The sequence below is a fragment of the Lissotriton helveticus genome, chromosome 8 (genome assembly GCF_964261635.1).
Source record: "Lissotriton helveticus chromosome 8, aLisHel1.1, whole genome shotgun sequence".
Taxonomy (NCBI): Eukaryota; Metazoa; Chordata; class Amphibia; order Caudata; family Salamandridae; genus Lissotriton; species Lissotriton helveticus.
In genome coordinates this window covers 60,620,482-60,637,107 of record NC_136069.1, presented here as the reverse complement: position 1 = coordinate 60,637,107, position 16,626 = coordinate 60,620,482, and the positions used below count along the sequence as shown (strand labels likewise).

Sequence of the window (16,626 nt, the reverse complement as noted above, 5' to 3'; positions counted from 1 at the left end):
AGAGGCAGGTTCCCAAATTCCAGTTTTTTTAAAAATTGCAAAGCTCCCAAAGAGGTCAAGATATAAGACGCTAAGAGAATATGCCTCAAGACTGTCACTCTTTTTCAAAAAACATGGTACCGATGGCTCTCATTATTTAAATTTTATTGAATGTACTCAAATAGGCCTCCCACTAAGTTTGAATCATATTAAAAACTGGGAACTTTGTGGGCTCCGAGAGTTGAGACATCTTGTAGTCAAAAACAGGGTAATTAGTTGGCAGGAGGTAGTTGCTAGAACTAATGGTCCCTTGCGTCCGACTTTTTTTGAATATATGCAGATTTTCTACTTTATCAGAAATGAGATAAGTGGCCTGCTTAATGCTCCTAATGCTATACTAACAGCCTTGTATGGAGGAAAGAATAAAGGTATCGGATATTGGTACAAGATGCTTCATTGTTCAGGTCAAAATGTATTAGTAGATAGACATCTTGAGAAAATAAGTCTCTCTACACAATGCAACTTTTCCACAAAGGATTGGGAGGTCCTATGTCAGCTGGGAAATAAATCTTTACGTGCTGCCAACTATAAAAGGATGTCCTTTCTATCTCGCTGGTTAGCATATTATACACCGGAGGCTTTGGAAAAGATGTATCCTGAAGTTGAGAATAAATGCTTCAGATGTATGGCTAGTAGCCAGGGAGGATGGCATCATATTTTCTTCACTTGCCCGCAGTTAGAAACTTTCTGGAAGGGAATATTTGCCGATATCGAACAGGCTATTGGGAAATCTTTTCTACCAGCAGCAGAAATAGCCCTGTTCGGTGTATGCAAAGATAGGAGCGGGCTTAATAAAGCAGAAGAAGCATTTATATTTATATCTTGCGCAGTTGCTCGTTCTTTAATACTTCAGCGAGATTCCATCACATATAAAATGGTTTAATAAAATGAGGAGAACATGTTGTTTTTGAAAAGGCTTATGCTGGCAAAGTGGGAGCCATTGGGAGATTTGAGAGGAACTGGAAATATTTTGGGAATCTAGAAGAAATGAAGGGAGGATGATTCGTGAAGAAAATCGAGAATAGATGATTGTTAATAACAGCCTTTTCATCTATGAATGTGATAGCTTTGTTTATTCTTTTCTAGGACATTTGCACTTTATTGCACTTTCTTCCTATATTAGCTTGCACTATGCACTTTTTAAGATTGTACTTTTTTGTACTTTTTGCACTTTTGCAGTAGCACTTTATTGCAGTTTTGCAGATGCACTTTATAAATTGCATATTTTGTACATAATGTCCTGAAAATTTTAATGATGTTGTTGGCTGTTTTTTTCTATCTTGAAGAACCTCCCTTTTATCTTTTTATCTTTTTTATCTCTTGTCTGTTATTTAAGAAATTTATTGGAAATGTATTGATATTGAAATCTAAAGTGTAACATGTTTTGTACCTTTGGTTACCTATTTGCTCTATTCAACAAAAAATTATTAAAAAAAAAAAAGAACCATGCAGCCTTGTCTCCAGTTTCCATCCATCCATTTAGTGACTGGACAAGGTTCGATTGCAAAAAATGTGCAGTAAAATGTGCACTCAGGCTTTGTGTGGACATGCTGTTCTCGAAGAACCACGGAGGAAACCTTTCGCTACATTCAAGTCTCTTCCTGCCCGTGTCATCGTTCATAAGACTTCCATTGTTTGTGTAACTAGATTTGTTCCGCCCTCCGATGACGTTAGGTTAGAATAGAGCATGTTAGGAGCTAAGGCTGAAAGGGTAGCATCAGCTGATTTTGTATGGTTCTGTATTGTGATTTGTCAGTTTGTTGCTACATTTGCTCACCCTATGCTGACAGTGCGGTGTCCATTGACTTCCATTGCAAACCTGCCTATGCAAATGATGGATTTCCGAGGTGAGCCAGCCTTCTGACTCCCCTAATTTGGAGACAGAACACTTGTTGGTTTGTCTTGTGATTTGGGCTTATGATTTTCCTTGGCTTCAGGTCATTTCTCCTGCTAATTCCCTATACTGATTCCATATGCATTTCGATTATTATTTTTGCCTTTCCTGCTTTAGGACTCCTAAACTGAGAAAAATCCTAACTTTAAGACTTTCGCTAATCACAGAAGGCATTTAGGAGTCCTAAAGTTAGGAGCCCTAACTTTACTACTCCTAAACTGAGAACAATCCTAACTTTAAGACTTTCAGTATTCACAGGAGGCATTTAGAAGTCCTAAAGTTAGGACTCCTAACTTCTGCGAATACCGAAATGAGTAAGTGCCTTCTGTGAATACCAAAATGGTAGTAAGTTTAGGATTTTGTTACTTCTGTGAATCGGGCCCATAGATATCATAGTGCAGCAGGTGCAGTGGTACCAGGGTTAAAGGTCTGAAGGGCCCTCTTCAGCCCATTAAGTAGCCCATTTTTCATCTTTTGTTAGAGACTAGTTCTGCCTCACTTCCTACTTTATAAGAGCTAAGCGTGTAAGAAGGCACACCTTCAGAGAAGACTCATGCAGCCCCCATAGCCCCTCCCCCCTGCCCTCTGCCTGCCTCAACAGAACAGGGGTTAGGCAGCCTTCTCGGTGAACACCGCTCTTCACGTCCTGTCTGTGCAGCACTGAGGACGAGCTCAGACAATGCCCTCCCCGAAGGTCACCCTGGTTCTACTGCTTCTGGGAGCTCTCTCACGGGCCGGAGGTGAGTGACTTTCCCTTATTGGAATAACTGGAAATAAGATGCCAGGATGATGCCATGAATGAGCTTTTCTCTTGCGCACACACACTCCCCCAGCTGCCAGTGTAGAAAACTCTATTCAGAGACTGGAAGAAGAAGAGGCCACTGGGGCGGAACAGGAAGAAAGAAGTCTCTTAGAGCTAAATGCATCCAATGGTGTCTTCCCATTATTCCTACTTCCGCAAAATTCCCCCCAGGTACCAGTTTTTTTTTACAGAGTTTTATATAGCGTGAACTTGACCTGAATCGGGTATCAGGGCACTTTACATAGCACCAGTTGCATTACATGAGGACACATTCATTTTTGGTAGTCACGGGGAGATTAAGTGATTTGCCCAGAATCACAGGATGTTCAGCGTCATTGCCGAGACTCGAACCCAGTTCCCCAGATTCGAGGTCAGATGCCCTAGCCGTTAGGCCAACTCCTCTCCCCAGTTGGAGGAAATTGCCTAAGAAAAATGTGTGAGAGAGATATTAGGGTCATAAGGAGCAGCACAGACCAAATATTTGCTTCTTGTGTGAAAAGGGCAGCTTTATTGAAGACGGGTGCACATCACATACATTTTACCATAGGCCTTCGTCTCACAAAACTAGACCTCACTATGCATTACTTCACCTACCACCACCCCTAAATTTACTGCCCCCTTTAACTTCCTTATCTTCCAACTGTAACTCTAACCCCGGCATTGAACGGTCAACCTTTACAACGATAAACACTTCGACCTACATCTATTTTCATCTAACTATCTATGTATCATAACTCTTTAACTTTTTTACCATCCCCCCATTGTTATGCTTCCCCTATGTTCACCACCATCATCTTAATGTATAACCATGGCAAATGAAATGCCTACCGCCTGTACCTGCTTCAAGTGACATCCAATTACAAATAAAACCTTTTTGTGCACCTGTGCTCCAGGAAAACTGCAAGCTATCTTTCTAATGCCAAAAGACACCCCTCTTTCAATTAACTAAAACCCGGATACTCTTCCATCTAGGGAGAGGTGGGTGGGGAGATTGTCCTAACTGCTACTGATGACCACTGTGTCACCACAAAATTGTAAACATGGCACTATATAAGTTAGGCGATAAAGCCCAACACAGCCCAGCCCACAAATAGCCCAAAAGAAGCCCAATGCAGCCTTGGCTGCACCATTTCCCAAACTTCCCAGGGGGTACACTGTGTTGGTTTTATAATTGACCACAAATGAAAACTGGGTGCAAAAAAAGTTTGCACTTGCTTTTCTGCGTTTTATCCAATTCAGAACCAGGATCTATATGCACAGTGCAAGTTAAGCAGGGTCAACAAAACACCTTCAGGAACAAAATAGGATGTTTACACAGAGTCCATGTGTAGAAGGGTACAAGGCGTATTGGAAAAGAAAAGACCTACATTCTCCTGTGACTACTCAAAGCTGTAAAGATATATTTGACGTTGGTGAATGGCCTTGTGCAGCTATCTGCATAGCTAAGCAGCTGTCTTTCCCTAATCTGATTATTGCTGGATTTTAGCCAGTGCTTCATTTGAGCCAGTGGGGATCGCGGGGACTCATTTTTGGGGACTGGCACTTATTTTTCTTCTTCAGACATTTCCTGTGTGTCCCCTCTTGCTGCAAGAGGGGACACACACACAAAGTTGAAAGGAGAAAGTGATTGAGAAATAAATGTCATCAAGGGAGAAAGCAGGGACCGACAAGAGTGAGATAAAATGGTCAGGGAGTGTCTGGTAGTGGATTAAAGGGGCCTGGGATGAATTCAACACTAAGCAGCCTTTGTATTTAATGCGCAGACATTTAATAGCACCAACCACAGTCTTCTAAGCAGAGCATTTGCACCAGTACACTTTTTTGTGCAATTAAGCACTTTGTAGCCGGACAGCAGTCATGGGACTAATTTTTTTTGCTTACACTAATGCCCCGGCACCCTTTCTGCACTCGTGTGAAGGCCATATATATTAATGGGTTTTTGTGAAGCGCTGCATGTTGCATTTCTACCACCTCACAGCGCTTTGCAGGAGATGGAGTTAGTGGGGGGATTGCAAGAAGCATCACGCAGTCTGGAGGTCTGGGTGGTTGTGCTTGAGCACCAGTGGCTGAAGTGGGTGGCATCTGAGGGGCACAACATGCCCATACTTTAGTATTTTAATAAATAAGGTATTTTTTGTGAAACGACAACTGCCCCGGGACAGTTCATTCTGAGAGCTGAATTGCTTCAGCTGAAGTGTAAGGCAGGGAGTCCCCTGTGCTGTGAAACCGAGGGAGCGGCAGACAGCTAAACAAGCCTTCTTGTCACTGGTTCTTGCTTGCCTGAAAGAAATATTGTGCCCGATTCACAGAACTAACTTAAGAGAAAATCCTAAACTTACTACTTTTGGTATTCACAGAAGTTAGGATTTTGTCTTAAGTTTGTTTTAAGACAGACTTAAGACAGACTTAAGACAAAATCCTAACTTAAGTCTGTCTTAAGTCTGTCTTAAGACAAACTTAAGACAAAATCCTAACTTCTGTGAATACCAAAAGTAGTAAGTTTAGATTTTCTCTTAAGTTAGTTCTGTGAATCGGGCCCATACAGTTTAATTTTCAAATGTAAAGGGCACCTGGAAGCTGCATTGGCTTTAATTGGTGGCTTTGCTTAAAGCTTCCTGATGATACAGATGTATTCATTTTGAGTGGTATTGCAAGGGAGTTACCAGCTAAGCTGTGAAGTGTCTGCTTTTAAAGGACAGTTGTAAAAATAATGAGTTATGTACAGGCTGTGCGTTACTGAAATCTATATTATGGAAACACTTTTTTTATCTTGCCTTTTTGTGCATTTTGTAGCAGCCTATCTTGTAACACAAGTTTAAAATAATGGCTTTTGTAATTACAGTGCTTTCTGTCACAGACTGGGACTTCGTAGCACTAAACATACACAAGTCACTATTCTCCACTACACCAACCAGGATTCAATTCTGTGGCTGTCCGGTTACAGATACAGACCTCTGCAGTGCAGTGCTTAATTTGTAAAATAATAAGTGCCAGGACCTGAACAGGAGGCCACTGCAGCTTGCACCACCCGTTCCCCCTGTCATCGCTGCCAAAACAACTACTAACCATCTCTCTTGCCTGCAAGTGTGGTCGTTCAGATTATTCCAGGTCCCCAAAGCTGAAGGAATGGCTTGGGAGGCCGGTATTCATATTTTTTTATGTATGTTGTATTCAAGAACACCCGTTGTTCTGCTTATCTCTAAATTAGATAATCTTTTTATATACAACAAGGGAACCCAACAAGTTTACTGACCGCGGGTGCTTACTACTATTAAAGACAGAGGTCCTTAGCTTTACAAGATCACACGAAAGAATATACAATATAGGCCATGATAGAACACTAGATGTGTCACTGCCCAGCCGGACAGGACATTTATTTTCAGCAATGTAAAATTTGAAATTATAACAAGGCACAATCCTGTACCAAGATCGAGAAGAACAAAATAAAAAGTTCAGGAAGAGTTACAAGAGAGTGAGAGCAGGCAAAAAGAATGAGCAAAAGAATGGCCACTTTTCAATCAGTGTCACATTAAAGTTATGCCAAAAAAGTGCCAGACACAACAGGATTCAACATAATAGTTAGGTTGCGAAGGCACTATACATCGTCGACGTTTCGGTCCCTTATGCTCAATTATATGGGACCATCATCAGGACTGACATTTTCGAAGCATTTGCCTGTCAGATTACATTAAAACAAATAGATTACCGCCCAAGGGTTACAATTAAGGGGCCCTTAAAATAAGGGGGACATCCTGAGTCCGTTCAGTTTGGACGCTGGAGCCGGGTGTGGTTTTTCAGGTAGCCCTTGTTGGTGAAGGCGAGTGGGTTTCAAACGCCCGTCTGTGAAAACATTTGAGGATGTTCTCTCACAGACGGACATTGCTCCTACAGCCAACTCAACGCAGATCGATGCGCCAGTAGAACGCCCCGCCATCAGTGAAGCTCGGCATCCCCACCAGTTCCCATCAACCCACCGTGGAGTGCGGACCAACCTCCCCCGAGAACATCCTCAAGTGTTCTATCATGGCCTATATTGTATATTCTTTCGTGTGATCTTGTAAAGCTAAGGACCTCTGTCTTTAATGATAAATTAGATAATCAGCACCACCATGTGGCAAACTGTCATAAGTGCAGTGTTGACAATTAGGTGCTGATGCAAAGCCCCGGAAACCAATTAAGTGCTGAGCACCGGAAACCATCAGCTCAAATTAAGCACTGCTGCAGCGCATTAACTAATAGAGGTTTCATAATGTACAATAGTGGATTTCCCACTGGTTAACTTAACTTGAATTTATTTTTCATTTAATATGTGCCTTATTTTATTGTTATATGTAGTTACCTGAAAGTGAAAGACCGAAAAAGGTACAGAATATTTTGTTTTATTAGTCACGCCTTTGACCCCTACCCCCACGCTCACTCATCCCGCCCCCATTGCGCACAGCATCACCTTTCCTATATTTTTTTAATGCACTTCGAGCACTGTTGACGTCACAGTGCAGCAATGGAATGAGTGTCTCTGTAGTTAGAGGCATAGCGTGCAAAGTCTAGAGAGTGAGACCTGAGACTGCTACAGGTGGTCTGTGGCATCTGCCCAGCAGATGGAAGAGGTAGCTCATTCTCTGTTGACTTTGGATGCTTACAGAATGCAGTGCTTTCTGAGGTTCACCTGAGAGTAAGGTGTATCTTAGTGGTGGCAAGGAGGTTGGTAAGAGGAGGGCACTTGCCATCTATGCCTAAGAGAAGAACAGGAGACTGAGTTTTCATCGTGCAAGTGGCCATCTTGTGGTGGTCCGTTCCTACTTGAGTTATTAATGGCCATCAATCCCTTAGCATTCCTAAAGCTTCTGAAACATGCGTTTTACACAGTGAAGTTGTGTGTGATTTTGTTAGAATAATTGCCTGCATTTTTCGCACCAATACGCTTACGTTGATAGTAACACTCTATAAAAAAAAAAGTGTGCACGTGGGTGGGAAGTTAAGTAAAAATTCCATTGCATTATAAAAGTTTTTGAACATCTACTCATGTGCACGGGTGGCCAGTGGGACATCCAAGGTCAAGTCTGCGGGTTAGTGAATGAATGAATGAAAAATTGCCTTTATTTGATTTAGTTTAAATCATAAAAGGGCGGCACATCCACCAATGTACATAAAACTCACAAACAAATAGTGAAAAATATCAACTAAAATCAGGCCATTTGGGATATTCGGATCCAATAATTCAAGTGGACTCGGAGTGGATTATGAAGGCATCCGTAGGACATTGGGCTGTCAGCAATATTCCCTCTATAGGGAATGAGGAGGCAAAAGTGGTTAACAAAAGGGTTCTTTAGAGCTGATTTTGTAAGTAGTTGTATTTCACCATATCAGTGATAGATAATATGACAAACTGCTACTTATTTTTGCACACGCATAGTTGCCAAAGTTAGGACTGACGTTTTTTTTTTAGGTTGAGCCTAGAGTCAGCGCGCATGCGCTGCTCTGCGACACTTGTTATAGTGAAGTAGGGAATAGAAGCCCCACCCACTCTCCGCCCATATTTGTCATTGGCTTGTGTCATTGTGCTTCGTAAATGCTGGCTTCTGATTTGTGAATAGGCTTTTTAGTCCCTCCTTAGCACCCCCTTGTCTTCATTTGTAACCTCCCATGGTGACTGGCCCTTTTACTTCGTTTGTTACGTAGTAGTGTTCTTTAGTCTTGTAAGCACTTTTTTCTTTATTGAGTTTCTCCTACTTCAGGCACCATGACAATCTTTGCTTACATTCAGGGCGGGACAATGGTGGCCGCTTGTTTAATTTCCTGTTACTTTGCTCCTGCCCCCATCCCGTGGTCTGTGTTGACCATGCTCCCTTCAACCCTCCGGTTGTCTGCATTATCTTTGTTCCCGCCTCCTTCCCACTTGCGGCGGGCCGTGAGGTAACGCCCCTACCCTTGTCCATGTTCACCAGGCTCCCACCCCCTCCATTGTCTGAATTTCCTTTGTTCCCGCCTTACCTCTAGTAGCCTGTGCATGAACAAAGCCCTGAAAAAGTTTGCCATGTAAATCTTGCAGTAAACAAGAAGGCAAATCTGCTATAAAGTATTTTTTAAAATACAAAAAGTGAATTTCTTTAGGAGTTTCAAGGTACTTCACCTTATTACATATCACTGCATTGAAATACATTTATTAAAAGTGATCGTTTTAAAACATGTACTTAGAGGCATTCAAACCCCCAGTGAGCTACATGCAAGTCTGTTGCCATGTGCACCCTACATGTGGCCTTGATCCTTGTTATACATATAGTAACATAGGTGTCTAATAAATCAAACACAAGACAAATTGGTGTACAGGGCATAGCTTGAACTCACGTATTTGAGGGTGCTCTTGTGCGATACTGAAAACAAGCATTTGAAATGCAATAGGTCTGGCCTTTACGAGAGTTTGAGCTATTTGCATTGTAAATGACAATGCCTTTTATTTATGTGTTTTGAAAACCTGCAAGCTGTGAGTAAACACGCCCTTTATACTTACAGTCGTTGCTTACGAGAAGCACAGCTGGCAGTTACTGCGCCTCTTACTGCCAGCTTTGCTTCTTGTCAGCAAGGACTATAACTACAAAAGGCCAGTTTACGCACTTCTTGTAGGTTTTCGAAACACATTTACATTGCCGATAGCTCAAACACTCGCAAATGCGAGACCTATTGCATTGCAAATGCTTCTCCTAGAACTCTTATTTAACCCAGTATAAAACCAGGAGGCGAAGTCCCAGAATTCTAAGAGAAAATGGGGACTCAACTAACTAGCTGTGAATTGACCTGGGACACGTGGCAGCTATGGACATGGTCGAAAAGCTGTTGTTTTGCAAATGTAGACACTTTTGAAAAGTATTAGGTACGTTAAGCACGCTGCTGCACGTCAGAGCTTGCTACTGATGCACCAATCCTAAAGCAGCGCAAACAAGGGATAGGATAGGTGGACCATTTCACAATAATGATCTTTAAAGCAAAAGGATAGAGTGGATACATACACAATGTGTGTGACTACTTGTGTGCTCTGTGACCACAATTGTGTTGTGTGGGACTGGAAGTACCGGGGACCCTGTCAGGAGGACACTGCAGTTTGCACCACCCATTGCCCCTGCCACCACTACCAATGACAGTACCAACACAACTACTAACCATCATACTCCTACGATTGTGACAATTCAGACTATACCAGGTCCCCAAAGGTATAAGTGGCAAGTATTAGTATTTTTAATATATTTTGAATTAATAAACAACTCTTGTTATGCTAATTTCAAAATTAGACAAACAGCTCCTCCATGTGGCAGACTGTCATAATTGCCAGTGTTGACAATTAAGTGAGGATGTCAGGCTAGCTCAAATTAAGTACTATGGGCCTCATTTATGAGGCTGTGCGTCACTTTTACGCTGCCGGTGCGTCACTTTTTGTGACGCACCAGTGGCGTAAAAAATGCGCCTTGTTGCGCCATATTTAGACAGTGATGCATCTAGGTAGATGCGTCACTTTGTAAACCCCTACACCACATTATACCTGCGCCAGGTATAATGTATGCAAGGGGGGTGTTTTGACGCAAGAAAGGGTCATGGAAGTGACGCAGTGAAATCTATAAGCTAATGCGTCAAAATCTTATGCCTGCTTCATGGCAGGCGTAAGACTGACGCAGGCACTAACGACATGGGACTTGCCCATGCGAAAGTACACATTGCTGGAGTTGCGTCACTTTTGTGTCACTTTTGTGACACACTCCAGCAATGCGTCACTTTTGCGCCTACAGATACGTCAGAAATACTGACGTATCTGTAACTCCTTGCAACATGATGCGTCATATTATAAATATGACGCATCAATCATGTTGCAAGGAGTGCGCACTGAGAAGTGACGCATCGCTGCTTTCACGCAGCGATGCGTCATTTCTCATAAATGAGGCCCTATGTATTTGAGGGTGTCAGTCTTTTGTTAATTGAATGACATCAGTGCAAGGCTTGCCTTGATATCCCTGTAACATTCTACATCGTATTTTGGTGTACTCTTTCACTATATAGAAAGGCACACTCAAAATACGTTACACGCCTTTCAATAGAAATCGTTTAATTAATCAATCCGATCATATATTTTACTATTCAAAGAATAAACTAAAACAATTGACTTTTTAGCAACAGAGAAGACATGAGAGCCTCGATGTAAACACCTAAATGTTCGGTTAATGCCTACTGTAACCCTTACGGCGCAGTAGCGACCCCCCCCCACCCCTCAGCGCCTTGAGACCCTCACGGGTGAGTAGCGCGCTATACAAATTCCATGATTGATTGATTAATTGATAACGACACCAGTATTGCCTTCCCTATATATGTACTGTAAACATTTCTCTAATAAAATCTTTTGAAATCAAAAACAAAAAAAAACAAAAAAAGCTACTTGTCCATTCATGAGAGCGATGGAATTCAAAAGTCTTTGTCTATTGTCCCCAATTCACAACATTGGTGTACTCTGGCTGGTAGTCGTTTGGACACCGTACATAATATGGCTGCCTTCCCTAAACAGGGCAGTGGGGGCAAGGACAAGCCGAATTGTCCTTGTGATGGAAAATCTAGTCAGCCCACACTGCACTTTGTACTTTTTCAGATCCAGCCTAGACAGCGCTTGCGCTGTCAGGAAGATCTGTGGTATGTACTTTGTGGGTTTTGGAGATCAGCCCCAGGACTTGTCTGCTTCCATTTTTGCTTACGGAATATTTTTTTCAGTTCAACTGCCTCTATTTAACTGTCTTGATAGAGAACAACCAGTGGACCGGTTTCGCGCTGTCCCAGGATGCATGTTTCCATGTGTTTGCTTTGTTCGCCCTAAGTTGGCAGGATATGCCCAGACGTGGGTCTCTTGCTCACATTGCCGGCTAGCCTGGCAGATGAGGGCTGGTCCCAGGATGCTTGTTTCCGGTCCAGGGAAGACATGGCTTGGCAGTTCGGGTTGGACTGTTCCCATGAGGCATAGGGTCAAGACTGATTTGCATATAGCTGTGTCTGAACTGGGTGGCAAAGTGAGCTAAAGAACGATGATGGATTCAATCCAGATCTGTGACTGGGGGTGAGTGTCTGAAAAATGTCAGCGCTCCATCCATCATCTCCTTGTGTTTGCTTTGTTAGCCCTAAGTTGGCAGGGTATGCCCAGACGTGGGTCACTTGCTCACTTTGCCACTGGATTCAACCTAGCCTGGCTGATGAGGGCTGTTAGCCTGAAACCGGTCCCAGGATGCTTGTTTTCGGTCCAGGGAAGACATGGCTTGGCAGTTCGGGCTGGACTGTTCCCATGAGGCACAGGGTCAAAACTGGTTTGCACATAGCTGTGTCTGAACTGAGGTGAGTGTCTGAAAAGTTTCAGCGCTCTGTCCGTCAACTCCTTGTGTTTGCTTTGTTCGCCCTAAATGGGCAGGGTATGCCGAGACATGAGTCCCTTGCTCGCTTTGACACTGAATTCAAGCTAGCCTGGCTGATGAAGGCTGTTAGCCTGAAACCGGTCCCAGGAGGCCTGTTTCCGGTACAGGGAGAACATGGCTTGGCAGTCTGGGCTGGACTGTTTCCATGAGGCACAGTGTCAAGACTGATTTGCATATAGCCGTGTCTGAACCGGGGTGGCGAAGTGAGCTAAATAACGATAATGGGTTCAACCCAGATCTGTGACTGGGGGTGATTGTCTGAAAAGTTTCAGCGCTCCGTCCATCATCTCCTTGTGTTTGCTTTGTTAGTTCTAAGTTGGCAGGGTATGCCCAGACGTGGGTCCCTTGCTCACTTTGGCACTGGATTCAAGCTAGCCTTGCTGATGAGGGCTGTTAGCCCGAAACCGGTCCCAGGATTCTTGTTTCCGGTCCAGGGAAGACATGGCTTGGCAGTTCGGGCTGGACTGTTCCCATGAGGCACAGGGTCAAGACTGATTTGCATATAGCTGTGTCTGAACTGGGGTGGCGAAGTAAGCTAAAGAATGATGATGAATTCAACCCAGATCTGTGACTGGGGGTGAGTGTCTGAACAATGTCAGCGCTCCATCCATTATCTCCTTGTGTTTGCTTTGTTAGCCCTAAGTTGGCAGGGTATGCCCAGACGTTGGTCACTTGCTCACTTTGCCACTGGATTCAACCTAGCCTGCCTGATGAGGGCTGTTAGCCTGAAACTGGACCCAGGAAGCTTGTTTTTGGTCCAGGGTAGACATGGCTTGGCAGTTCGGGCTGGACTGTTCCGATGAGGCACAGGGTCAAAACTGGTTTGCACATAGCTGTGTCTGAACTGGGGTGGTGAAGTGAGCTAAAGAACGATGATGGATTCAACCCAGATCTGTGACTGAGGGTGAGTATCTGAAAAGTTTCAGCGCTCCGTCCATTATCTCCTTGTGTTTGCTTTTTACATGTTTTTATGCATGCATGTGATATTAGTATATCACGGACCTAATCAACAGGCAACGGAGTGCTGTACAGGGTCAAAGAGAAGAATACAGTCAAAGGGAGATATGAGAGGTAGGTGCTTTCTGGAAGCAGAAGAGTGCTATTACTGCATAAATTGTTATTTAGTTTTCTTTAAAGAGGGGAGCCTTCAACCATTAGGGGGGGTGCTGATGGATGCAGGAATGTTGTTCCAGATCCTGAAAGGTCTGCTTTCTAGTTTTTAGTTTGCAGTCTGATGAGGTTCTGGCTGCAAGTGAGCCAAGAACAACCAGAGATGGTGAGATTGTCTGCAAAATAAGCGTTGGTGCTGGTTGTGATGGCTTTGTGAATCATGCCGCTGGTTTTGAAGATGTTGCAAGCCAATGGAGTCACAGGAGGATGGGGATTGGTAGACCTGACATTCTTGGAGTGGTAGTCCCCCAGACCTTTTGCCTTCACTTCCCTTTTTTTTGCTGAACTTGCCTTTATTCACTTGCTTTTACTAACATTTCCCTTGCTAACCAGTGGTAAAGTGCTTGAAAACATGGTATAATTGGTATAATTGGTACACACCCAATTGGCTGTTTTAATGTACTTATAAGTCCCTAGTAGAGTGGGCCTGTAAATTAAATGCTACAAGTGGGTCTGCAGCTATTATTCTGCCACCCACTTAAGTAGCCCTTCAAAGCATGCCTCTTGCCTGTCATTGCATGTAAATCACCCGTAAGGTTTGGCCTAACAGCTTTTAGTGCAGGTTGCATGGTATTTAAAAAGTGGGACATGTGGATGTAGGTTTTACATGTCTTGACAGTGAAAAACTCCTAAAGTTGCTTTTCACTGTAGCAAGGCTATCTCGCACATAGAATAACACTGGGTTACCTCAGGACACTTAATAAGTGATAACTTCAGTTTGGGAGCTGATAGAGAAATACTTCTTCAACTCATTTGAATTGTAATTTAAGATCCTCTTTAATGTTAAAGTCAGATTTTAAGTACACATTCTGAAAAAAGCCACTTTTAAAAAGTTAACATTTTTGTGGGCGTGGCTAGCAGCCATCGATGGCGGCTGCTGCTTAGGGAGGCTTCGGAGCGGTGAAGGCTTCCCGCAATAATCCGCCACATTTATCCGATGCCTACCTGTGCCAGACGGGGCGAAGGAGAACCGGAGTCCGTGCGGCGCCCAACGGTGCCGGAATCGGAAAACACGGGAGCCATGGACCTCTACGTGGAGGAGTTGATCAGGACCAAGCTCCAGCCTAAGGGGCTATCGAACTTCTTCTCGGTGGAACGGGCCCACAGGGTGCCGGGGGGGAAGCCTAAAACTGGAGGGCCACCTCGGCCAATTTGGCAAGACTATTCAATTTTAGAGACCGCGACGCCATCCTGCAGGCTGCACGAGTGGCACCGGCCATACAGATCCAAAACTCGAGAATAGCGTTCTTCCCGGACTATACGGCGGAGGTCGCCAGGAGGAGGAGGACGTTCCTGGAAGTCAAGAAAACGTTGCGGGAACAAGAACTACAATACTCGATGCAGTTTCCGGCCCGCTTGCGGATGGTGGCGGACAAGAAGGTGTGGTTCTTTGACACTCCGGACGCTGCCCGGGACTGGTTGGATGGCCGGCACACTGTGGACCGACAGCGAAAACCACCGAGACAACATCACGACCGAGGAAGACACAACGGGACAGGCTCACAATCATCCGGCCGAAGTGGAGCAGAAAGATCGCACCTACATGGCACTGCAGAAAATGGCGGAGAAGAATGACTCCCATTCGGACGACGGCTTCAATGACTACTGCAGATCGTCGTCAAATCGTTTGGTAGCTGTTTATGGACTCTGGCGACACTGCCCCAGAAGCACGCAGGGATGCCGCCTGCTCGGGGAGACACTCTCCCCCCTTACACGCAAGTACTCTGGTTGTGGGATGGGTAAAGCACTCTGCTCAGTTGGGGAGGCGGGCAGTTGGAAGTCCGTTAGGCAGGGAGGGGTTTTTTGGGAGGGGAGGGTTTTGTTGAGGTTAGGAACGTACATGCATGGTCAAGGAAAGTAACTAGGATTCCATATGTGTTTAGGCGAGACGAGAGTGACGACCAGGGAGATGCGGCTCCCAGCAGAGCTTTTGGCGGTGGATCAACCCCAGGTAGGGGGGGAGGGCGGGGGGGGGGGTGCCCCCGCGGGATCCTCCTAATCCTTAGTGGGCAGAGGCGCGCCGAGTGCCTGAGTGACACTTCTCCTGCACTACACTACCGGCCCCTGAATACCCAATGGCAGATATTTCCAGTTCCATGAGGGGAGGTGAGGATGCTGAAACGCAATGCCCGGCCTTGCGTGTCATGTCCTGGAACGTGAGAGGGCTGGGGGACAAGGTTAAGCGAGGTTTGGTCCTTACCGCGATCAGGAGACAGAAACCCATGGTGATACTATTGCAGGAAACGCATTTAACAGGGGGGGCGGTCAAAGCCCTGGATAGACGAGGGTACAAGATGGTAGTCCACTCCGACTTCACGTCCGGATCCAGGGGCACCGGAATCCTGATACAGAAAAATGCACGGTTTATCCCCATGCTCACAAAAACTGACGATCAAGGGTGCTTCGCGGCCCTACAGGGACAGTGGGAGGGTAAGCTTCTCACCCTGGTTTCGGTATACATTCCCCCGGCATTGCACTCAGTACACCTCCCCAAACTGGGTGAGTTTATTCTGGCCCTCCCTGAGGGTGAGATTATCCTTGGAGGGGACTTCAACGCCATCCTTGACACGCAACTCGATAGATTCCCCACACAGGCCCCCGCGAGGGGGATCCCCCGCCTCCAACGATTCTTAACTGCCATGGGCCTAACTGCTATTTGGAGACACCTCTACCCCACCACAAACAGATACACCTTCCACTCCTCAGTACATGGGAGTCTGTCGAGAATTGACCTTTTCTTAACCCTGGGGGACGGTCTCCAACTCGCGGAGGAAATGACGATTCACCCTCGAGGGATCACGGATCACTCTCCACTTACGCTCACACTCTCCTCACAGTCGAGATCACGTAGGCGACTGTTCCCCATACAGGCAGCGTATCTTAAGGGTCCGCAAGGCACTCAAAAAGGTAACATCGCAATATTTTACTGAAAATGTTCACTCAGTACACTCCTCCGAGATACTGTGGGAGGCTTATAAGACAGTTCTGAGGGGGGAAGCCATAAACACCATCACAGGGTACAGGCGTGAGCGCTCCCGAGAATTGGACAGTATAGACCTGACCTTGCAGGACCTGGCGGAGACGCACGAACGGTCCCCCACACCCTCCACCCTGCACGCACTAACATTACACCAACAGATCTATAGCGACCATCTCCGTATGTATGTCAAGGGTCAGCTGAAAGACACCCAGAATAGGGTCTACGAGGTGGGGGATAAGGCCGGGAAACTGCTGGCATGGCTCGATAAACGGGAAGGGAATTCTAGGGGGGTTCCGAGTCTGAGGGACAG

The 16,626-nt window shown here is 45.0% G+C and overlaps 1 protein-coding gene across 1 annotated transcript in view; it reads left to right on the top strand.

Moving 5' to 3' along the window:
- Window positions 1–2,524: 2,524 nt before the first annotated feature.
- The window catches only part of CD2 (CD2 molecule), a 105,480-nt gene continuing 91,378 nt past the window's right edge, over window positions 2,525–16,626 (top strand). The window contains exon 1 of the mRNA XM_078656619.1: window positions 2,525–2,673. Coding sequence (XP_078512745.1) covers window positions 2,613–2,673 — 61 coding nt within the window. The 5' untranslated portion in view covers window positions 2,525–2,612. The remainder of the gene's footprint in view (window positions 2,674–16,626) is intronic.